Source organism: Notolepis coatsorum (assembly GCF_963971535.1).
Source record: "Notolepis coatsorum genome assembly, chromosome: 8".
Classification (NCBI taxonomy): Eukaryota; Metazoa; Chordata; class Actinopteri; order Aulopiformes; family Paralepididae; genus Notolepis; species Notolepis coatsorum.
In genome coordinates this window covers 147,315,452-147,340,793 of record NC_140172.1, presented here as the reverse complement: position 1 = coordinate 147,340,793, position 25,342 = coordinate 147,315,452, and the positions used below count along the sequence as shown (strand labels likewise).

The 25,342-nt window shown below is 43.7% G+C and overlaps 2 protein-coding genes across 2 annotated transcripts in view; both read left to right on the top strand.

Moving 5' to 3' along the window:
- Positions 1-10,777, top strand: part of f11r.1 (F11 receptor, tandem duplicate 1) — a 38,103-nt gene extending 27,326 nt beyond the window's left edge. Inside the window, exons 8-10 of the mRNA XM_084320618.1 lie at positions 1,059-1,071; positions 2,445-2,514; positions 4,908-10,777. Coding sequence (XP_084176744.1) covers positions 1,059-1,071; positions 2,445-2,514; positions 4,908-4,943 — 119 coding nt within the window. The 3' untranslated portion in view covers positions 4,944-10,777. The remainder of the gene's footprint in view (positions 1-1,058; positions 1,072-2,444; positions 2,515-4,907) is intronic.
- Positions 10,778-21,490: 10,713 nt separating this feature from the next.
- LOC311233849 (ubiquitin-associated and SH3 domain-containing protein B-like) overlaps positions 21,491-25,342 on the top strand; it is a 104,208-nt gene continuing 100,356 nt past the window's right edge. The window contains exon 1 of the mRNA XM_084320897.1: positions 21,491-22,051. Within this exon, the coding sequence (XP_084177023.1) occupies positions 21,924-22,051 (128 nt within the window). The 5' untranslated portion in view covers positions 21,491-21,923. The remainder of the gene's footprint in view (positions 22,052-25,342) is intronic.

Below are 25,342 nucleotides of genomic sequence, written 5' to 3'. Positions count from 1 at the left end.
AGACCAGGTGGAGTTCACCTGATTATTTCCCGTTTACCCCAAAAGTTCTTAATTAAGTTGTGTAGTGACATGAGTTAAATTGGGCTTAGTATGGGGGATATGTGTTGCCAGATTAGATCGAGCTACCATTTTGACCCCTACATACTACGTGTAGTTATTCCTGCACAACCTGGCAACCCAGAGTGAGCGTAGGATACCTTCTCAGTACCTGTGAAGTACCATCTCATCTGTGCGCTGTCAGCCTTCGATGAAAGGAATGAGGACAAAACTACCATAATGAAAGACATATCCTTGCAAGTTTGAAGCCACCCCCCCCTTTTTTTTTTAATGATGGCAGATATGGGTTTCAAAACGATGTCCAATAAAAGGCTGACCTGCGTGACCACATGGGTTTGATTGGAGGGTTTGGTTTGGTTGTCAATTGGCAACATGAACTATAATCAAAGCAAGAAGAACTGCAAGAAAAGTGACAGTTTAACTTTTGGACAATTTCGGACCATTTCAAACTAAAAAAAGGGTGTGAACTTAGTCAGAAGGCTCCTAGAAACAGCACGGCCCAGCAAGAAAAACAGGCCTATAAATGCAAAGCACTCTCCATGGTGCTGAAATATCTAATTGACAATCTGTTTTTTTTGGAGAGTTAAGGCCAAGGCACCCAGTAAAAATATATTAGACTACAGTTTATGTTCCCCCCCCCCCCCCCCCCAGTAATTGTCCCGTAATATCCACACAAATGTCCTGCAAATTGGACATTCTTTCCTATTTATACATATTGTGTCTCCCAGGGACAACAGTCGGCTGTATTTCTATACAGCTTATAGATCAGCAATGTCACTCACCCCTCTGCCCCTAGTGGCAGCACATGGGCAGGGCACTTTGTGTAAGACCAGTCAATCAATCTATAGGAGAATGCTCTGCATCTATGACACGGTGTATGCTTGTTTCAATTTTAAAACAAATCAGACATTATGGGGAAATACAGGGTTTCAACATTACTCCGATGGTATATGTTTTGTTTTTTACTGATTTTGTGTTTTTCTTTCTCCTCACGTTTACAGGGAATGCTCCCAGGTAAGAACATACATTCTTATTATTCTCTTTTGAAGATGCTTAATGTGGAGTGGCAGGTTAGTGTAGAGGTCGAATCACTCGGAGACCTGGGTTTAATTCTCAGACAGAGGAGACATGTGGTAGTCTACACCCTCCCCAGACTGACACAGGAGACATGTGGTAGTCTACACCCTCCCCAGACTGACGCAGGAGACATGTGGTAGTCTACACCCTCCCCAGACTGACACAGGAGACATGTGGTAGTCTACACCCTCCCCAGACTGACACAGGAGACATGTGGTAGTCTACACCCTCCCCAGACTGACACAGGAGACATGTGGTAGTCTACACCCTCCCCAGACTGACACAGGAGACATGTGGTAGTCTACACCCTCCCCAGACTGACTGGGGAGGCATGTGGTAGTCTACACCCTCCCCAGACTGACACAGGAGACATGTGGTAGTCTACACCCTCCCCAGACTGACACAGGAGACATGTGGTAGTCTACACCCTCCCCAGACTGACTGAGGAGGCATGTGGTAGTCTACACCCTCCCCAGACTGACTGAGGAGGCATGTGGTTAGGGCTGCAACGATTAGTCGACATAATCGACGACGTCGATCATAAAAACTCGTCAACGCCGAATTTCTGCGTCGATGTGTCGTATAATTTATTTATTCTAATTTTTTTTAACGTTTGATTTAAAAAAAAATTGCACCACCTATCTTTGTGAAAGTGGCTTCTCAGCTCTGGTCCAGCTGAAGACAAAGCAGAGGAACAGATTGGACATTGAGCATGACCTCAGAGTTGCTTTGTCTACCATCACCCCAGACTTTGAGACTCTTGTCAGGAGCAAACAACATCCCCAGTTATCCCATTAGTTCCCTGGGATGTTAAGCTAAGAAGTCTGCTAAGAAGGATATATTATTTATTATTATTATTTTATTTCATTGTGTTTTTAGCCCTAGTTGCACTTTTGTTGCAACCCCAGTTATCCCAATAGTTCCCCCAGACTTACTGTCAGTCTGTTATGTTAAGCTAAGAAGTCTGCTAAGAGCCCGGAAAATGAACCGCGCCCACAGGAAGCAGAGATGGAGGGTGTGACAGAAATAATCGTTAGATTAGTCGACTAATCGAAAAAAATTAGCGATAGATTAGTCGACTACCAAAATAATCGTTAGTTGCAGCCCTACACGTGGTAGTCTGCACCCTCCCCAGACCGACGGAGGAGGCATGTGGTAGTCTACACCCTCCCCAGACTAATGTAGCCTACAGTACGAGTTAGCAGACTGCCCTGCTTGTATATGGTATATGTTGTGTGACCTCCTTAGGTTACAGGTATGCAATGGGAGGATAATGTGTCTCATTTTAGTCTTTGTGTTTCTCTCTACAGACAACAAAGACCTAATGCAGACAAATATCAGCCCCCGTCCGTGTATGGAGGTGGCGAGGATGATGAAGACGTAAGTGTCTTGAAAGTCTTGAAAAAGGACAATACCAGTGTTTTCCCCCACGGCGCGATTCGCTTACTCATTTGCGTCATTCGCTCACTCAAACATAGACGTATTGTGGATGTATTTTGGGCCGTATTTTAGGGCATTATGGGATGTTATTTTTGGTGGTGGGGCTACCACTTTGTTTACATTTGGATCACTGCATGGGCCTTTAGAGGCATAGCTAATGTTGCTACTACGATCACTGCTTGGGCCTTTAAGACATAACTAATGTTGCTACTAGGATCACTGCATGGGCCTTTAGAGGCATAACTAATGTTGCTACTACGATCACTGCTTGGGCCTTTAAGGCATAACTAATGTTGCTACTACGATCACTGCTTGGGCCTTTAAGACACATAACTAATGTTACTACTAGGATCACTGCTTGAGCCTTTAAGACGCATAACTAATGTTACTACTAAACCGTTCTGTAATGGTCAAACGAGGGCCGCTGGGTAGCATAGAGGTCTTAAGCACTCGCCTTCCACCGCAGAGACGGTTGTCACGGGTGGGAAGCCGGTGGGGTATGAGTCCTGGTCGTTGCAAACAGCAACCAGCGCCTCCTTCAGCAGAGATGCGATCTGGGGGAGATGGTGTGAACCTCTGCATGTGTTACGCTCTCCCAGTGAAACTCCCTCCCCAGACCGACAGTAGGGCAGCATGTGGTAGTCTACACCCTCCCCAGACCGACAGTAGGGCAGCATGTGGTAGTCTACACCCTCCCCAGACCAACGGTAGGGCAGCATGTGGTAGTCTACACCCTCCCCAGACCGACAGTAGGGCAGCATGTGGTAGTCTACACCCTCCCCGTACCGACAGTAGGGCAGCATGAGGTAGTCTACACCCTCCCCAGACCAACGGTAGGGCAGCATGTGGTAGTCTACACCCTCCCCAGACCTACAGTAGGGCAGCATGTGGTAGTCTACACCCTCCCCAGACCGACGGTAGGGCAGCATGTGGTAGTCTACACCCTCCCCAGACCGACAGTAAGGCAGCATGTGGTAGTCTACACCCTCCCCAGACCTACAGTAGGGCAGCATGTGGTAGTCTACACCCTCCCCAGACCGACAGTAGGGCAGCATGTAGTAGTCTACACCCTCCCCAGACCGACAGTAGGGCAGCATGTGGTAGTCTACACCCTCCCCAGACCGACAGTAGGGCAGCATGTGGTAGTCTACTCCCTCCCCAGACCTACAGTAGGGCAGCATGTGGTAGTCTACACCCTCCCCAGACCTACAGTAGGGCAGCATGTAGTAGTCTACACCCTCCCCAGATCGACGGTAGGGCAGCATGTGGTAGTCTACACCCTCCCCAGACCTACAGTAGGGCAACATGTGGTAGTCTACACCCTCCCCAGACCTACAGTAGGGCAGCATGTGGTAGTCTACACCCTCCCCAGACCGACGGTAGGGCAGCATGTGGTAGTCTACACCCTCCCCAGACCTACAGTAGGACAGCATGAGGTAGTCTACACCCTCCCCAGACCGACAGTAGGACAGCATGAGGTAGTCTACACCCTCCCCAGACCGACAGTGCAACGAACAGGAAGGGAATTGGCAGAACGACAAAAAATTGGGATGGGAGGACAGGTATAAAGAAAATGATAATTACGAATAATTATTTTGAGGCATTCATTTAGTATCAAGGCAAATATCACTTGCTACCCACATGTTAAAAACACTGGTATTGTCCATTTCTTAGCTTTCTATGTTTTTTATTTTGTTATAATTTTCTCTCCTCCGTCTGGATTGTCAGTTACTATTATATATCATGTTAAATTAGCTTATCTTAAAATGTATTACACAGGAGAGTATTCGGGAAGACCACCGCCATCGTCGTATAGGCGACAACAAACGGGTTTCTACGATCAAATGTATTTGTTGAACTCCGTTTTTATTACATCTTTTATCACATTCTTGTTAATTTCATAACCATATATATAAGACGTTCGATTTGAATTTTTGATTTAGTTATTAGTACAAAACGTAACACCGCAGCTCTTTGGCATTGTGATGCAATGAAGAAAATTACCCTTGTGTTTAATTTGCCGCTTTTCCGATCCATTTTCTGCACTAAATGAACCGTACACAATGTTCCCGGGGTGCATGTTTCCCCCAAGCCGTAGTTGCGTAGCAACAACAGACAGGAAGTTGACTTCGAGAATGCTTGAGATTTAACTTTCCACAATAATCAACAACTAATCCACAATAAAATCAAATCAATCGGGGACCATGATGGAAATAAGTGCTTGCATTTTATCATGTTTTTATCCCTTGGATGATGTCTCTAATCCGCAATAAATCAACTTTATATGGAAAATGCTGCTTCCAATTGTGATGGAATATTTTCTTCCATTTCAGGGTGAATTCCGACAGAAGTCTTCTTTCGTGGTATAGTCCTGCAGGGAGGGCCCAGGTGCAGCCACACGTCTTAACAACATTTGACGACGGAATGCTTTCTTTATCAGCTAATTGGAAATCCTTATTTTTCCTCAATTTTGAACTATCCCCACTTGTTTTTATTTGCCTTCAAACTGGTTTTTAAAATGGTTTTAAGTTTTTAGAAATACATTTTTGACCCATAGGCCTCCTCACACGATTTGATCTTTAATTAGCAAATACCTCAACTTGTAAAATATAGATACATGTAGACTATAGCTGTTTAAAAGAAATGATAATAATGAACAAACTGATTAATGCTCATCAGCCTTAACCCTTAGAGATTGTGCTTCCTTTGTTTGGTTTTAATGAATTGTGTGCTTTTTCAGTGACTACGTTTGTATACCCATGCAGGGTGACGTGTAACTAGGCGTTAGCGTGCCACCCTGTCACGTTCCAAACGCAGGCAAATTCCCATTCGTCTTCCTTTTGACAAATGCTAAACGATCCTTCATGAAATATTGACATCATTAACTTTGACCAGAAGAGTTGTTTCAGAATCAAAGCAACATTGTGTCCAACTATTATGGATTTTTTTTCTTCTTTTTTTAATGTTAGCGTGCCACCCTGTCACGTTCCAAACGCAGGCAAATTCCCATTCATCTTCCTTTTGACAAATGCTAAACGATCCTTCATGAAATATTGACATCATTAACTTTGACCAGAAGAGTTTAAGCTACATTTTGTCCAACTATTATGGACAATTTCTTTTTTCTTGTTTTTTATACAGTAACTATAAAAATGTAAATAAACACCCAAATTCATCTCTAAAAGTTGTTACACTGTACAGTAGGTTGCATGGATGACTTGAGTGTCTCTGAAAAATAATGTGTTGAATTACTCCTTTTGTGTGTTGATGAAATCCATCTGCCTTGTTTTGTGAATAATCTACATTGAAATGTACTGTGATCTCTGCATATCTTGTCGTCGCAAAGTGCAAATAATGACAATTTACACATCTGTAATGTAATAATGACACCATTTACACATCTGTAATTTAATCCTTAGGTGCACAACCTTCGGACCCTTAAAATGCATATCAAATTCAATTCAAATAAGTGTGATGTTCTCAAATAAAGGCATATTATGTTAACTAATTGAATTCCATTTTAAACCCCAGACATGCACACGATGCGTTATGAGAACCCTTTGACCTATTCTATATAATCTTTATGATCAAGCTTAACACTATGGGTGCCGGCCAGAAATCCGGAAAATGACTGTGGATTGCCAGCGCTATTTGTCTATGGAGAAATCCCCCTTCTTTGCAGGGCTATAACTTTTTAAATTCTATTGCTACATTGCCATTATTAGGGCCCATTCAAAGTCCTATATGTATTGTTCATTGTGTAGCAACGTTAAACTTTTTCATTCACATATTCATAGTAAAGTATGGTCTAATGTATAAGTATGTTTTCATCTCTTTCTGCAGCTTTCTCCAGAACGTGATATATAGCCCCAAATGCATTATATTGATGATGAAATACAGTTTGATGGCAATCGGGGCGATATAAAAAATTTCAATTGGACGTACTTCTAGAATGATCTACGTATCATCTGATGATGACCGGATGGGCGGGGGATCGTTTATAATTCCGTGGGCAGCGTTATATCATTCATCTAGTGTGGGTGATATGTTCATCATAACAGTTTATATGGAATACGATCAAAAATAATGCTGAATCTTACCGTATCCTCCTCGCGCCGTTGGGCGATGAGCGTGGAACAGTCATTTACCTATTATGGTATGTAGAAATATCGGGTCCATTTCCAGCTTGTATAATAGTATATATGTCCAAATCATGTTGTTTATCGAGTTATTGGCAATCGATCGCAATGTATTGTGTCGAGATCGAGTCCCGGTAGCCAAACAGAGTGCCCGGAAGTAATACGGCCGACCAGCACAACCTCCATAGCACTTCCTGTTTGGCGATTGCGCCGATCGGCCACCAGATGGCGCTCCTGAACCGCCAGAGAGCTCAGTGGGTCCTCCTGGTGGATCTCAGGCCAGCGGAGGGGAAATATGAATCCGATCGCAGATTTTTGAAATATTGATATAAGGACGCTGTAAAGCGTCCTCCGGCAACTTGAGCATGGCTGGGAATGACGCTTTTAAGCGTTAAAGTGGGGGTAGGCAACTTTGCAGTTCCGGCAGAAAAGGAGCGAGCTCAGCATCGCTGTTCGAGTGCCGGCACCTGGCACTCTGCACACACAGCCATGTTGTCCACAGACTGGCACCCGGCACTCTGCACACACAGCCATGTTGTCCACAGACTGGCACCCGGCACTCTGCACACACAGCCATGTTGTCCACAGACTGGCACCCGGCACTCTGCACACACAGCCATGTTGTCCACAGACTGGCACCCGGCACTCTGCACACACAGCCATGTTGTCCACAGACTGGCACCCGGCACTCTGCACACACAGCCATGTTGTCCACAGACTGGCACCCGGCACTCTGCACACACAGCCATGTTGTCCACAGACTGCCACCGGCACTCTGCACACACAGCCATGTTGTCCACAGACTGGCACCCGGCACTCTGCACACACAGCCATGTTGTCCACAGACTGGCACCTGGCACTCTGCACACACAGCCATGTTGTCCACAGACTGGCACCCGGCACTCTGCACACACAGCCATGTTGTCCACAGACTGGCACCTGGCACTCTGCACACACAGCCATGTTGTCCACAGACTGGCACCTGGCACTCTGCACACACAGCCATGTTGTCCACAGACTGGCACCCGGCACTCTGCACACACAGCCATGTTGTCCACAGACTGGCACCTGGCACTCTGCACACACAGCCATGTTGTCCACAGACTGGCACCTGGCACTCTGCACACACAGCCATGTTGTCCACAGACTGGCACCTGGCACTCTGCACACACAGCCATGTTGTCCACAGACTGGCACCCGGCACCGGCAGCTTTGAGTTTATTTCCCAGCCTCTGATCGGCAGGCGCTCGTTTACTGCGGCTACTTTCCAACGAGGAACACGACGGCAGTGTCTGTTTTCCGAGGTGACGGCAGAAAGACTACTTGACGGGCCAAAAATAATCTTTGATTGATTAAGGTTCAGGCACCCTTGAGGTTCTGGACCGGCTGATAACAGAACCTGGGACGGTCACGGAGTCACCTTTGAGTTGCTGGTAGCTGTGGGCATGTAGATAATTTAATCAAATATGACCAAATGTTTCTAAACAAATTCCCTACCCCACCTTTAGTCATTCGTGTCCAGGCTAGAGCCATAATTCCTGCCAACTCAATAATATTAGATATTGATATTGGATTATTGAGATATTCAATATTGACCCTATTACAGATTGTGATATAAATTGGATGTAATTATTGTGAGTACATTTTTTACCAGTAGAGATGATTTGAAATTACATTATGCATAATTTAAATGTGATTTGACCACACAGTAATTAATGTAGTTCTGTTTGAAATGTGTTTATTTGTCGTGTATTAAGTAAATCTAAGAATCGGTAGCATAAACCTCCCAAATGAGGTAGTTACTAAATGGTCTGGACTAGAAGTCTAGTCTGGGCTATACAAGTCCTAGTCTAGTAATCTAGTCTAAGAATCGCCTAGTTCAGACACATCTACTGCAGATCAACTTTGAGGTCAACATCTGACCAGCTGTACCTTGTCTAGTAGGCACAGCTAATTCCTCTTTCTCACTATAGTGTAATTTATGTAATGGCTGTGCAAATGTTACCTAACATTATCCATCTCTTGTTGTTTTTCTTCTAAAATAAAACATACATGAAATGTGTCATCCAGAGGGTAGTGTCTAGATCCCATCATCCAGAGGGTAGTGTCTAGATCCCATCATCCAGAGGGTAGTGTCTATATCCCATCATCCAGAGAGAAGTGTCTAGATCCCATCATCCAGAGAGAAGTGTCTAGATCAATCATCCAGAGGGTAGTGTCTAGATCCCATCATCCAGAGGGTAGTGTCTATATCCCATCATCCAGAGAGAAGTGTCTAGATCCCATCATTCAGAGGGTAGTGTCTAGATCCCATCATCCAGGGGGTAGTGTCTAGATCCCCATCATCCAGAGAGAAGTGTCTAGATCCCCATCATCCAGAGGGTAGTGTCTAGATCCCATCATCCAGGGGGTAGTGTCTATATCGCATCATCCAGGGGGTAGTGTCTATATCGCATCATCCAGAGAGAAGTATGTAGATCCCATCATCCAGAGGGTTGTGTCTAGATCCCATCCCTCGAGAGGGACCTTGGCTGTAACCTGGAAGTGGGTTGTCACTTGTTGGCCAAGCTGCAAAGTTGTAGCTTAAACCATATATCAACCTTACAATAACCTTACCTCAACCTTATCTTAACCTCATCTCAACCTTATCTTAACCTCACCAGTCACAGCCTCCGTCCTCCCGGCCAGTGGGATGTAGACACTCTAGAAGGTGTAAATGTGAAGAGGTTTAGTGGTAAAGGCATTAAAGATATTCCTGACAAAGTTTCTGCAAGGATCAAAAGTTCCTACAGAATTCTATAGGCAATATATAGGGTTGTTGTCTCCCCTGGTGAGTAACCATTGGGGTACAATTAAAAAAAACTCTTACCTATTTAAGAAAGAAAAGTGAATGTATACATCTGAAAAAGATTGTGAACATCAAAAACATATTTTTAACATTTATTTCAAAGATGTTGCCTAGTAAAGGCCACTTTGATGAGTGCAATTCATCTTCCACAGGGAATGTACTGTATGCAGGTAATTTTTTGACCCGTTGTGTAAACTTGGGGTAGTAATACAAGAAACGTCAACATAAATAAAAGTGAAACCATGATTTGTGAACGTAAACCAGTTAACAGTAGGTGGTTGTGACCATACTTTTTGGTTGGTCACAAAGAAATTCATCTGTAAAATGACCTTTATCTACAACTATTGTGGATGTTTGCACCTGTCCTAATACCAATATGTTAGCTTGCACAACAGCTGTTCAGCCATAAAGGTCATCAGTCTAAATCTATCTCTAGATCATGAGATAAATCATAGATGTGTATGATCTATCTCACATAAGGAGATGATAATTTTGAGATTCAAAATCATCATCAGATTCTAATGATCATGTCAAAATGGCTACCATTGAAAGCTACTGGCTGGTCAAATTCTAAGAATTCGGAAGGAAAAAAATGTGACATGAAGGGTAGACAGTTTAAGGATGGGAGGGAGGATGTGACCCTCTCTGCGCCGCCCCTTTGCCTTAAATAGATCCGCTATCATCTCTATCTTTAATCTTTAAAAATGTTCAGTTGCTATCGCATGCACTTATCTGTGTTTCACTACACACATGAGTGCTGTCCGTCTGCAACACTACTATCACCGACATCTAAGAAGGGAGATCCCCCCTTGAATGGCCCTTCTAAGGCTTTTCTCCTCCACATTGCCTGTGGTGCATTTTTTCCTATTGCTAGGTTTTAGTGAGTTTTTCCTTACCTTCGCGTGGGGTATGTCTGGGAGTGTTGCATTTATTTTGCATTTATGTAAAAAAAATTGGACTTTATGGTGTTCTTGTTTTGTTCTTTATTTATTGTGATGTTTCTTCTTGACTTGTTTAAAGAAGACGTGTCCGGCCCATGGGGACATTAACGTGTGTTGTCGGGCCTTACAAATAAATGTGAATTGATTTGATTTGATTTAAACTTTAAGGTGTATGCTATACATTTGTTGTACTATCATAAGAATCTTGAAGTGTGCATTTGCACTCGCTTGGAAATGTATTTCTAGCTGAGTAACAATAAATGCTAGCAAACTTCTTTGCAACTTTCTTGGTCCTACAGACCTAGCAGACCTTTTAACCCATCATGGGCTGCAGCCTCAGATCCTTGGGTAGGTCATCTAGACTGGGCTTTTAACCCCTTAATTGGCTGATATCAATCCCTGTCTCCTGAGCCGTTCAGCCATTGTGTAGTGCAGTGGCGGACTGGGACACAAATTCAGCCCGGGACATTCAGACGCACCGGCCCACGCACCGGCCCCGAAACCAGCCCACACAACGGCCGTTATGAAACACTTGTACAGTATTAAACAACCCAAGGCTGTGGTTAAGGAGTCAACATCAGGGAGACCAAATCTACACCCCGCCCCTAGATGTGCACTCGTGCACAGTGCACACACACACACACACACACACACACACACACACACACATACATATACCGTTACTTTGGCTTTTTACTTTTTACTAACATCTTAGTGCCTCATTAGCCTAGGGATTAAGGATACATGAAGTATTAACTACACCATAATAATATTGAGGTTTTGATCCATAGAAAGGTCTGTGCTACACAATTTCAGTTAGATTGGATTTATTGTCCTTTAATTTGGCACTCATGACATTAGTTGCTTGCCGTTTAATCAACATCGAAAGACCCCCCACTTCCTCCCAGACACCCATTCCAAGAGTCTCAGTCTCTCTCTCTCTCTCTCTCTCTCTCTCTCTCTCTCTCTCTCTCTCTCTCTCTCTCTCTCTCTCTCTCTCTCTCTCTCTCTCTCTCTCTCTCTCTCTCTCTCTCTCTCTCTCTCTCTCTCTCTCTCTCTCTCTCTCTCAGTCTCTCTCTCTCTCTCTCAATAGTGACTCAGTATTAGCAGAGTTGATAGGAAAAGGGAAGTTTTGTCTGGGCTCTGCTGAGAAGTCATGGGTCAAATAGAAGGTGTGGGGGTGACTAGAGAAGATGGGGAAGTTGGTGAGTGGTGACTACTCCCATTTTCAGAATTTGAGGGTTCATTGGAATCTGATTATTCAGAATTCAATGAGGCAGAGAATGCTCTGATTCAGACTGACATCACATCTATATTCTGTATGCTATATGCAGGGTTTCCCCCCCCAAAAAACGAATAATTTCAGGTAATTAACATTACATATCTCTTGTTGTGGAATTAACACAACATTATGCATACTTTTGACAATAAATAAAATCAGAATTTGTTCTTACTTGCTTGCCTGGGTAAATAAAGGTTAAATAAATATAAAAAATAAAAATATTAAATTTTTCTTTTTTTGAAAACAGATACCGATAATTTCCGATATCACATTTTAATGCCAATATCGGTAGGCCGATAATATCGGACATCACTAAAATATACACATTATAATACACAATTTGAAAAGTAATGTCATGATCTAGGTGTCTTTTATAAACGTTTTCATTCTACTGGATGAAGCTCAACTTCATCATGGCTGCTTGCCATCTCTCTCTCTCTCTCTCTCTCTCTGCATTCACACTCACACATGCTACTGGTGGTCATGAGCAGCATCAGCAAACACAGCTGCCCTGTGGCAGACTGACGGAATCATGTCTGCTATTCAGCGCCAACCACCATCAACAACCTACTGTTCCTAATTTATGCAAATGACATGTCGTCAGCTTGTGACTGCAACTTGTTCCTGTTTGCGGACGACTCAGCCCTGCTGGTCTCTGACAAGAACAAGTTACAGGTTGAAAAAACCCTCAGCTCGGAACTAGGCAGAATCTGCATATGGCTCGCTGATAACAAACTATCATTACACATGGGCAAAACAGAGTCCATTCTCTTCGGTTCAAATAACAAACTCAGCAAGACCGACGGCTTCTCAGTTACAGTGGGTGACAATATTGTCACAAGGAAAGATGAAATTACCTACCTGGGGTCCATCCTAGAGGCTAATCTCTCCTGTGACAAAATGGCATCCAATGTAATAAAAAAAGTCAACCAACGAACTCGATTCTTGTACCGGATCTCCTCTCTGGTAAACAAGAACACCCTGAAGACTCTGGCAGGAGCACTCATTCAGGGGTACTACGACTATGCTTGCACCTCATGGTACCAAAGCACCTCAAAGGCGCTAAAAACAAAATTACAAACATCTCAAAACAAACTGGTCAGACTACTGCTTGACCTTACTCCTAGAACCCACCTCACCCCTGCCCACTTCGACAACCTAGGATGGCTTAGAGTAGACGACAGAGTACAACAACTTGCAATGGGCCTGGTCTACAAGATACACTACACGACCAAGGTACCCATGTACATGTCAAAATACTTCCCAAAGGTCAGTGAATACCACGATCACAACACCAGAGGGAGCTCCACAAATCATGTCAAACCCAGATTCGGCTCAAATAAGGGACTAAACACGTTTCGCAATTATGCCACATCAATGTGGAACGCCCTACCCAAAGCTGTAAAGGAATGTGGATCACTACCCACTTTCAAAACCTCTCTCAAGGGACACCTACGGGAGACTGCAATTCAACACTGGCCCCTGTAAATATCCTAACCCAATCATTCCAACCCCCTCCAATGTACAGTCATTTACCTAGTATGGTTTTGTCAATAGTTCAATGTACAATTGTGTTTGTTTGTACAGTGTCTCCCCCCCCCCCCCCCTCAATGTACAGTGTTACTTGTTTATACAGTGTGCCCCCCGCCCCCCCCCCCCCCCCCCCAACCACCTCCAATGTAAATTACCCAGTATGGTTGTCAATATCCCAATGTACCCAACCCCCCCCACCCAACCTCCAATGTACAGTTTCTACGTCAAATGTATATACTCCCTTTTCTTGACTCCTTCTGTATCACAAACAGTACTGTATTTGCAAATCTGGTATGTCATAAATGTATAGATGTAGCAGTACTGACTATCTGTATGTCATGTATGTCATATATGTCTATATGAATTGAAAATGGGGGACCCTGATGGAAACAAGACAAACGTCTTTCTCAGGTCTGCATCCCCTTAACAATTGTATGTATTGAGCCGTACTGTATTGTACCCATTCTGCAATCTGTTAAATAAAGTTTTCATTCATTCATTCAACCTTCATAAATACATTCAACATTAATGGAATAGGCTAACTACCAAATTAGCTGTAGCAGTTAGCTGTTATATGCAATCACATTTGTTTAACTACGGGGTAGTAGTTGACCGAGTTGTTAGCTTAAGCTAGTTAGCTGTGGTTATTTACAAACATGTAGATGAGACTAATCATATCGAGAACATGGCTAACAGTTGGGAATTCTAAGGTACATCTTATTTAAGCATGTAAAATGGCAACTAATCAATTCAATCAATTAGATTACCAATATATCAACATGAAAATTTGGAAGGGAACATAATAGTATTTTATTTTAGTATTTACTATTATAATATTAGTAGCCGATTAATTTGCAGCCCGTCCTAGGTTCTGATTGGCTCTCTAGGTTAGCACTTTAGCTTCTGATGCTGTGGTGGGCACTAGTCCTAACATTGCTAACTAAACTTTTAGTCAGAGAAAAAACTTCACGAGTCACGACTATTTATGTCCACGTGCTGTAAGGAATCAGGAATACGGAAAGCACATTGTCTTGTAATAGAATGACTGAAATCACTGCAAGAGCTAGTATAGGCTAGCTAGCCCTCATGAACCGGCAGACACCAACAGTAGAATATGCACTAGGCTACTGCACGCACCTGTCATGTTACTGTTGGTTCCTTCCACTTGAACTTCATCATTATTAGCAGCAGCAGCTACTCTAACGAGAGCCCTTCCTCTACTAAACATGTCTGTAATTTTAGAACATTGTTCTGCGTCTTTTACTAGCAACTTTTGTTTTTTTATTCTAGCTTTTTCAGCTCCACTTTTTTTTTTTTTGCGTTCTCCATTTCTGCGCTTCTAGGCCTACTCGCGGTTGGGAGGAAACGTGAATCTCATTCACTGATGTCTCATGTCTCATTCAAGACAAAAACAAAAGCATGTCTTTCACTTTTTTTTTTCTCTATTTGTCTATGATGTTCACAAAGTCACCAGTAGAGGTCACTCACTCTAATGTGTTTCTGGGAGAGGCGGAGCTGGACATTGTACATTAATTCGGGAGCATGTCTATGTTCCCCGGGTCCTATGTTCCCCGGGTCCTATGTTCCCCGGGTTCTATGTTCCCCGCTTTGATTGATTGAAATTTTTAGACCACCAGCCCTGATTCCAAACTCTAACCGTAACCAGTTCGAAAGAGGGCCTAAGCTTAACCAGTTCGAAACAAGGCGGACATTCATAATTAATAAAATAATAAAAATTTATAAAAATGTCAATCTATTAATCAATCAAGCGGGGAACATAGGACCCGGGGAACATAGGACCCGGGGAACATAGGGATGATCCCATTAATTCAAGTATCTTGGGGTCACATTGGACTCTACATTGACCTTCAAAAAGTAATGTGAAGAAAGTGACAAACAGTCAAGTTTAACATCGAAAACTTCAGGCAGATCAGGCCCTGCCTGCCAGTTAATGCTGCAAGGATGTTTCTGCATTCAATGATTTTATCACACATCGAGTACTGTTTTATCAACTGGTCTCTTTCATATGTCACTACTCTTACACCAATAGAATTACTCTACAAAAAAGCCATAAAAGTATTTCAAGTTCAAGTTTCAAGTTTCTTTAATAGTTGTCATACAGAAGTACAGAATACTTTCATACAAAATGCTTCTTACTGTTACGCTCCAGAGACTGTGCTAGACAAGATAGTATCAAATAACATAGTATAGCATGTAATTTAGAAGTAGAAAATGAGGTCACAGTGTTCAGTATAGACATATGTACAATGTTCGATGCAGAATAGACGTAACTGAGTTACCATATAATATACAATACTATGCAGTGTACTAATGTACAGTACTATATAGTGCAAAGCAGAAATGGGATGAGGTACAATTTAGGTACAATTTACAGTAAGGTGTACGAGTTGTAGTGCAATCCTTCATCAATAAATATAAAGTGTGGGGAGTGGGTGCTACAGTGTGTTTGTTTAAAGTGGGTGTGTGCTATAAAGTGTGTGGAGTGGGTGCTACAGTGTGTTTGTTTAAAGTGAGTGTGTGCGTGTGGATGTGTGTGCTATGTGCGTTTGATGGTTGTTGTTGTGTAGTGTTCATTGTTCGTTTAGCAGCCTGATGGCCTGGGGATAGAAGCTTCTTCTGAGTCTTTCTGTGCATATTTGATAGGAAACCAATTTCATTTCATCACTGTAATGTTTTAGAAAAACATAACATGCAACAAGGTTCTGCATGGACTTGCCCCTCCCCCATTGAATGAGTTCATCCAACAGAAAGCAGACACTGGCATTACCACCAGGGCCATCAGTAGAGGGGACTGTAAGGTGCCTTTTCGGTATACTACCTTTGCAAAAACTGTGTTCTCTGTTAAAGGTGGTAACTACTGGAATAGCCTACCAGTTGTGATTAGAGAGTGCCCTATATACTCCATGTTCAAGACCCATCTTAAACTGCATCTTAAGGCAAACCAGAACTGTGATCATTTTTAATCTGATTTAGTTTATGCAACTTGTTTATTGTTTTATTGCCGGCCCACACAATGGCCCACATACTGGCCCACACACCGGCCCACACACCGGCCCACATACTGGCCCACACACCGGCCCACACACTGGCCCACATTAGTGGCCCACACACCGACTCACACACTGGCCCACACACCGGCCCACACACTGGCCCACATACTGGCCCACACACCGGCCCACATACTGCCCCACACACTGGCCCACACACTGGCCCACATTAGTGGCCCACACACCGACTCACACACCGGCCCACACACTGGCCCACATTAGTGGCCCACACACTAGCCCACACACTGGCCCACATACTGGCCCACACACCGGCCCACACACCGGCCCACATACTGGCCCACACACTGGCCCACACACTGGCCCACACACTGGCCCACACACTGGCCCACATTAGTGGCCCACACACTGGCCCACACACTGGCACACACACCGGCCCACATTAGTGGCCCACATACTGGCCCACACACCGGCCCACACACCGGCCCACATACTGGCCCACACACCGGCCCACACACTGGCCCACATTAGTGGCCCACACACCGACTCACACACTGGCCCACACACCGGCCCACACACTGGCCCACATACTGGCCCACACACCGGCCCACATACTGCCCCACACACTGGCCCACATTAGTGGCCCACACACCGACTCACACACCGGCCCACACACTGGCCCACATTAGTGGCCCACACACTAGCCCACACACTGGCCCACATACTGGCCCACACACCGGCCCACACACCGGCCCACATACTGGCCCACACACTGGCCCACACACTGGCCCACACACTGGCCCACACACTGGCCCACATTAGTGGCCCACACACTGGCCCACACACTGGCACACACACCGGCCCACATTAGTGGCCCACACACCGGCCCACATTAGTGGCCCACACACTGGCCCCCCAAAAAAAAAAAAAAAATTATATATATATATATTTTTTTATTTTTATTTTTTTTGGACCAGCCCACTTTGGTTCCGGCCCATCGGGATTCGTCCCGAACGTCCCGATGGCCAGTCCGCCACTGGTGTAGTGTGATGTGGTGCCAGTGTATGGCAGCCATTGAGCCTGCGTAGCCCAAGGTTGTGTGCTACCAGTGGTGGTGAAGGAGGCAATTTCCACCCTACATTGTAAAGCGCTTTTGAGTGTCTAGAAAAGCGCTATATAAATGCAAGTAATTATTATTATGAGCCGCAGTCTCATCCTTGGGTAGGTCGTCTAGACTGGGCTTCTGCCAATGGGGCCATTAGATAGTGGAGTTGCCTGCTCAAGGAACTTGGGCTACAAGTTATCTTATAACTCACTTACAGACTTGCTTTTATGTTTTTGTTTTGTTTTTGTATTTCATTGTTTTATTCTTTTTGATTTAAGTATATCTTTTGCCCCGATTTATGTATTTTACGTCTTGGTTCATGATTCTTCTGTAAAGTGCTTTGTAAACTGATATTAGAAAAGGTTTAAAACAGCTCCGGCTGGCCGTTCACACTAATACAATTGGCAGTATTAGAGGGTGGGAGAAGCCGGTGGGTGGGTCCGGGTCGTTGTAAACAGCGACTCCTACAGTTCGGTCGGGGCGCCTGCTCAGCACGGATAGGATCTAAGGGGGGTAGTGTGATCCTTCCACACGTTACACCCTCTCAGTGAGAGTCCGCGCTGCCAGGTGAAAAGAAGCGGTTGATTGGCTGGACGTGTGTCGGAGGAAGCGCGTGATAGCCTCCACTCTCCCAGACCGACTGGGGGGTAAGTGCGCAGCGACCAGGAAGGGGATTGGGAATTGGCATAACGACTAACATTGGGATGGGAGAAAATCGGAGGAAAAAGGAGGGGGAAAAAGATCAATAAAAAAAAAAAGTTTAAAACAAATAAAGCTTATTATTATAGGATGTTGTTTACTTTGAGTTCAACCATGGAGAGTTCTTTAGGGTCTGGTAATGAGTTTCAGGGAGAACAGGGAGGCTGTTCTGAGGTCACAATACTGCTTCCTGCGTCTAGAAACAAACAAGGAAGTTGTTCTGAGGTCACAATACTACTTCCTGCGTCTAGAAACAAACAAGGAAGTTGTTCTGAGGTCACAATGTGTGATTTTTTCCCGTAGCCTATGTTTGCGAAGACGCTCTCTGATTGGCTAGCCGCGTACAGCGAAGACCCTCTCTGATTGGTTTAGCGCCGAAGGGTCTCTTCTGCATATTCAACAACAATTGATATGTTGTTCCCTAACCCTAACCTTAACCTTGGCTTAACCCTAACCTTAACCTTGGCTTAACCCTAACCTTAACCCTAACCCTTAACCCACTTCGAAAGAGGGCCAAAGCATAACCACTTTGAAGCAGAGAATATATATGTACAAGGCGGAAGGGACCCTTCGGCGCTAAACCAATCAGAGAGGGTCTTCGCTGTACGCGCTTAGCCAATCAGAGTGTCTTCGCAAACATAGGCTACGGGGAAAAATCACGCTGTCACAATACTACTTCCTGCATCTAGAAACAAACAGGGAGGTTGTTCTGAGGTCACAATACTACTTCCTGCGTCTAGAAACAAACAGGGAGGTTGTTCTGAGGTCACAATACTACTTCCTGCGTCTAGAAACAAACAGGGAGGTTGTTCTGAGGTCACAATACTACTTCCTGCATCTAGAAATCCCCATATTTGCTAATGTTCTCACTATTAGTATTTATTTTTTATTTATTTTTTAATAAATTATTATTATTCTTTTTAAATGACTGTGACAAGAAATGTCAACTCATTCGGTTATTAAGTCTGACGCCACATGTGACGTATATTCATGTTCAAGGCCAAACGCTCTGCTTCAGACGGCAGGAGATACTAGGAGCGCATACCTCTTCAGACAGGAGGAGATACTAGGAGCTCATACCTCTTCAGACAGCAGGAGATACTAGGAGCTCATATCTCTTCAGACAGAAGGAGATATAGGAGCTCAAGTCAAGAGTTTTATTTGTCACGGCATACAAGTATACAATGAAATGCGGGGGGTCTTGCCCACAGCGATTGTGCATAATACAATAATAATAATAATAATATAATAGTATAATAAGAATACAATAGAACGACATTGTGCAATAATACAAGTAGTCAAAGTAGGGCATATCGGTATCTGTACATGAGTTTTTACAGAGCATGGTAGGACATGCTAGGTCCTGTGGTAGTGCAATACACTGTTAGCTACGGATGAGGCACTGGGTATTTATGTACACTGCTATACAATTCTATATTATACAATCTCAAGTTATACTATACTATTCTTAAAGTGACCTTTCCTTTTGTAAAGTGACCATAAGTGTGAGCGTGTGCAGCATGAGTGTGTGTGTGCTCATGTTAAAGTGGCTGCTAGTGTGTGAGCGTGTACAGTGTGTGTGTTGTGTGTGTGCTCATGTGTGCTTGTATGTGGAGAGTTCAGTGTTCAAGGCTCTGATGGCCTGGGGGAAGAAGCTGAGCCGAAGTCTCTGTCCTAGTTGCTGGTGTTTGCAGGCGTTTGCCTGACCGCAGCAGCATGAACAGGCTGTTGTTGGGGTGGTGAGGGTCTTGAGCTCATACCTCTTCAGACAGCAGGAGATACTAGGAGCTCATACCTCTTCAGACAGCAGGAGACACTAGGAGCTCATACCTCTTCAGACAGCAGGAGATACTAGGAGCTCATACCTCTTCAGACAGCAGGAGATACTAGGAGCTCATACCTCTTCAGACAGCAGGAGACACTAGGAGCTCATACCTCTTCAGACAGCAGGAGATACTAGGAGCTCATATCTCTTCAGACAGCAGGAGATACTAGGAGCTCATACCTCTTCAGACAGCAGGAGACACTAGGAGCTCATACCTCTTCAGACAGCAGGAGATACTAGGAGCTCATACCTCTTCAGACAGCAGGAGATATAGGAGCTCATATCTCTTCAGACAGCAGGAGACACTAGGAGCTCATATCTCAGTAATAATAGTGATGATAGTGTACATGGTGGTACATAATGTAGCAAGTAGCACACTGCACCATGCAGCGTTTAGTAATTAAGAGTTCTCAAGTTCTCTAGCCGTTAGCTCTCTCCAGCTATTGGCAGCAGTCCATGCCCACGATGTGGAAATCAAACTCCTGACCCTGGCAGTGTTTGTGCCGCGTGCTCTACCTCTACCCACTGACCTACACAGGACCACATTCCAGTCATCAATTATATATAAAAGGATTACCAAAAAAAAGTAGTTCATTACTTGTTGGATATCTAAAGGGGGAAACGCATTTAGGACTTTGTTTTAGGCACAATCTTACCCAGTTTGAGATGAGGGTTAGTTGCTATATAGCCTATTCAAATCACAAGTGGACCGTTTTCCCCTATTCTATGGATTTTTTGAAGGCCATGTAGGCTGGGCTATTCCAAAAGTAATTCGATTACATCGCTGCAGCACCATGAATGAATGAATGAATGAAAACTTTATTAACAGATTGCAGAATGGGTACAGTATACAGTACGGCTCAATACACACAATTGTTAAGGGGATGCAGACCAGAGAAAGACGTTTGTCTTGTTTACATCAGGGTCCCCCATTTTCAATTCATAATGACATTTATGACATACATGACATACATGACATCATGACATTTATGGCATAGGGACATACATGACATACAGGTATATAGTACTGTTACATTTGTGACATATACGATATGCAAATATACAGTACTGTTACCCATAGATCCTAACAGAGAATATATACGATATGATGGGGAGGATACTGTACATTTGGAGGGGGTGGGCGGGTGGGAGAGAAATATATACATACGGTGGGGAGAGAATATATACACAGGGGTTAGGCCTTTAATTTAACCGATAACATATTGAATATCCTTCCCGACACACACGTCTGGTTGTTACACCTACTACTGTACAGCAGCTATACTGTACACACTGTACACTGAGCAGCCCTCTGCTAAACCCCGGGACGCTGTCTCTTTAAAGAAAGTGGGCAGAGCGTCGAGAGCTGCGACCATTTATGGGCTGAGCCTTGACGCTGCTTCACTCAACATCCATTCATAAATAAGACATGAGGAGGAGGAGGAGAGGAAGTGGGCCTGTGTGCAGCAGTACAGTTCCATCTGATTCTTCATTATTATATACAGTACAGTACCGGATGCTAGGGGAGCGGTGTGGGGGGAGGCAGGCAGGCAGGCAGGCTGGAGAGAGAGAGAATGTGTGTCGGGGGCGACGGGCCGGAGGAGTGACTGACGCTCCTCGATGACTGCGGCGGGTTCTGACGGACTTTACCAGCAAGACGCGCGTCTATAGTGTATAGCCAGGTTTATTATCCCTCCTCCTCCTTTACTGCCAGGGCGTTTATTATTAGTGTGTGTAGTCAAAATAACAGTCCCTGTGTGCCTCCGGTTTGCTTTCGATCGTCCTCCATCATCCGCCTCTCTGGGTTTTGTATTATTATTATTATTATTGTTATTATTATTGTGATGATGATGAAGTACTGGACCCGGTGTGGGACTGATCAGTGAGATGATGATGGACGGGTGTTGGTGAGTTTGTTATCATCATCATCATCATCATCATCATCATCATCATGGCATCTAAAGAAGAACTCTACTCCAAAGTGACCCCGCGGAGACAGCGACAGAACCGACCCGGGACCATCAAACATGGGTCCAGTCTGGACGTGCTGCTCTCCATGGGCTTCCCCAGAACCAGGGCGTGAGTACAATACAGCTCCTGATCACTCCTCCTCCTCCTCCTCCTCCTCTGTCTGCTGATTGTGACACGAGCAACAAATAATAAAGTGTGTGTGTGTGTTGTAGTCGCTGATCAACACTGTACTGTCCAGTGTAGGAAACCAACACGTCCCCAAAACTTCACAGATATTGGATTGGATGGGTGATGCACATCACTACTCTCTTTTTTAGACTCTTTTTGTATCACAAACTGTACTGTATTTGTAGATCTGGTATGTCATGTGATGTCATACATGTATGCAGTGTACTGTATCTGTATGTCATGTATGTCATATATATGTCATGATGAATTGAAAATGGGGGACCCTGATGTAAACAAGACGAAAGTCTTTCTCTGGTCTGCATCCCCTTAAGCTGTGTATTGAGCCGTACTGTACTGTACCCATTCTGCAATCTGTTAATAAAGTGTTCAATCAATCAACCAATCAGTCCACAGTCTCACATATTTGACATTTTATTAAAGAACCGCAATTGGATTTATTTCTATTGTGTTTGATAGAGTAGTTAGTAGACCAAGCTTGGAGACCATGCATGGATGCTCTCCATTGAAAACGTGTCAGTTTTCCGTGTCCATCATTCACAGCAGCAGCAACAGCATTAATTAGTACATGTTAAAAACAAAGACAAACACAACACATATAGCTAAAATAGAGCGTTAAAAAAAAAAGTGGCGAATGAGAGAAAAATAAAAGTATATTTCAGGTTGTTATAGTCCTACTATACTACTACTAGGCTACAACCCACAGGTATTACTTACCCCCAAATCACAATGGGCTACAATTAAGATACAGACATTTTCCACACTGTAGCGTGGTGGACTGTGAGTGTGCAGCAAGCAGGACTCGACCTGTCAAAGTGTCTCCACTATGGCAGAGGTCCCTTCAAAGTGCGCCGGATGCGCGTTGGACTTTGATCGATTGATTGATTGATTGAAAATTGTATTAACAGATTGCAGAATGCAGGGTACAATACAGTACGGCTCAATACACACAATTGTTAAGGGGATGCAGACCAGAGAAAGACTTTCGTCTTGTTTACATCAGGGTCCCCCATTTTCAATTAACACTATGCCGTCCGAGAACGAGTATATACGCGTTTCGAAAAAGAGCATTGTGGACCAGAGCCACGAGTATATACGTGACGAGTTGTTATTGTTTTATTCCATATTTATAACGCTTCTTAGGCAGGCCTGTACGCTGCGACGAGATCGTCGCAAATTGCCCCCTAATTTGGCCGGTGCGAATGAAAAATTATATCTACTCGCAAGCTTGCGAATAGTGATTTCACCCCTTCATTCGCATTTCACTACACTAACATTAGCCTACAACCAGGGCTGTACAGGCGACATAATGTTGCGGTTGTAATTTCATTAGACAGACCAGCGCGGACATTTAATAACATGCAATTTAATTGACACGAGCAATGGGCTAACGTTAGCTGGTGGTCCCGAGTGAAGCAGGGACGGCGGAGCTTTAGGCTAACGTTAGCTGGTGGTCCCGAGTGAAGCAGGGACGGTGGAAAAGTGAGGAAAGGGGGTGGGTTATATTGACAAGTGACAACGCTTGACAACAGAAGTTTAAACATAACTTCATATTTATTAGTTATTCGTTTCTGTATATCATCCACTTTCCATCTCCGTGTTTGACTCTTCCTGTTTACATTCGAGTGTGACGTCATCACCTACGGCAGCTTAGACGATCAAAACGCGAACCTAGAACAAAACCCGGGGGGGGGGGGGGGGCTGGCTCTCTTGTGCGTTCTCGCCCCCTCTCTCTCTCTCGCTCTCTCTCTACATTCAATGATTTAAAGTAGCCAAACGTTACAGACAGTATAAATACTAACTGGATAGTTGATGATAAACATTTAATTTCATTATCTGAAATATTCTAAAATCATTAAGTCTGCTATAAGCCATTATCCCTTTGTGTGTAATTATTATTTTCTCACAGTAGTATATATATATGTGTGTGTGTGTGTGTGTTTGGCTAAAGTGGATAGAAAACACAGTACTGTGCAAAAAAAGGGCACCCAAGAGTTTTTATATAAATAGTCTTAGATGTAAATAATTTTTTTTATTAGTGTGTCAGTAGACTACTCTTAGTACATTTTCATTAAATTATTTTTTAAAGCATCTTCATGGTTTAATAATGCAAACATATGTTGCAGGGACTTATTATAATCATCATATTGGCGTGACTGTATGCATCAAAGGGTTAAATCAAGCATTTTAAGTGCTTTAGGAAATGTCAAAATATTGCGATATATATTGTGTATCGTGATATGGCCAAAAAATATCGCAATATCATTTAGAGGCCATATCGCCCAGCCCTACTATAATGGTAAAATAGTTATTAAAAAATTTGCCCCTAAAAAATATTCTTTGCCCCTAAATTTCTCATTTAGGGGCAAGTGTGCCCCTAGTGAAAAAGCTTAGCGTACAGCCCTGTTCTTAGGTACCCGATCCACTACCAGCATCTTTTCACATATTTGATTTTCGAAACATGCAGTACCAGCCATACCCGCTTAGGGGCGCCATCGCTCCACTGCAGTATCATTATGTGAATTTAAAAAAAATTCAAAAGTACAGTTCTGTGGGCGGATCATAGTTCCTTGATCCCAGCCGAACATCCTCCATCTTGGATCAGCTTGGCGAGCGGTTTTTTTCAGCGTGGAATAATGGGATTTATGATTAGCCAATGTGCATATCGATCTACCAGAATCCGATGACTGGTGAGGAAATGCTGCCGGCGATCACATGGCCTGACGGTAGGATAATATTACCCCAAATTACAGCTGGATTGGACATTGTTTTATAACGTAACGTGATCGGTCAATGAAAATGCTATATTGAACGCACACTGTATTGGTAATCAATAATAGTAATCGGCGTTCCCCGCCGCCCCCATTTCATCCATAGATGCTCTGTAATAGTCCGGATGCTACGCAGTTTGTTTTATTTCATTCGTATTTATACAGCAGAAATGGCGTTTGATATAACGGCGCCAACGTTTAGCCTATTATCTAGCTCCCGGGAAAAAAGACGAGACGAAAAGTGTGATAAACCTTATATTCACGACGCTATAAAATGACAACCAACCAATGGATTTTTATTTTCTTTAAGCCATTATGAAGGCACGGTTTATGCACTCGAGTGACAATGAGAATGGACATAATAGCAATACTATAAATGATATATAAAGCTCTTAGAAAGTACATCGGTTTGTTTACTTTCTGCAGTCCTCTGAGGCCTAAA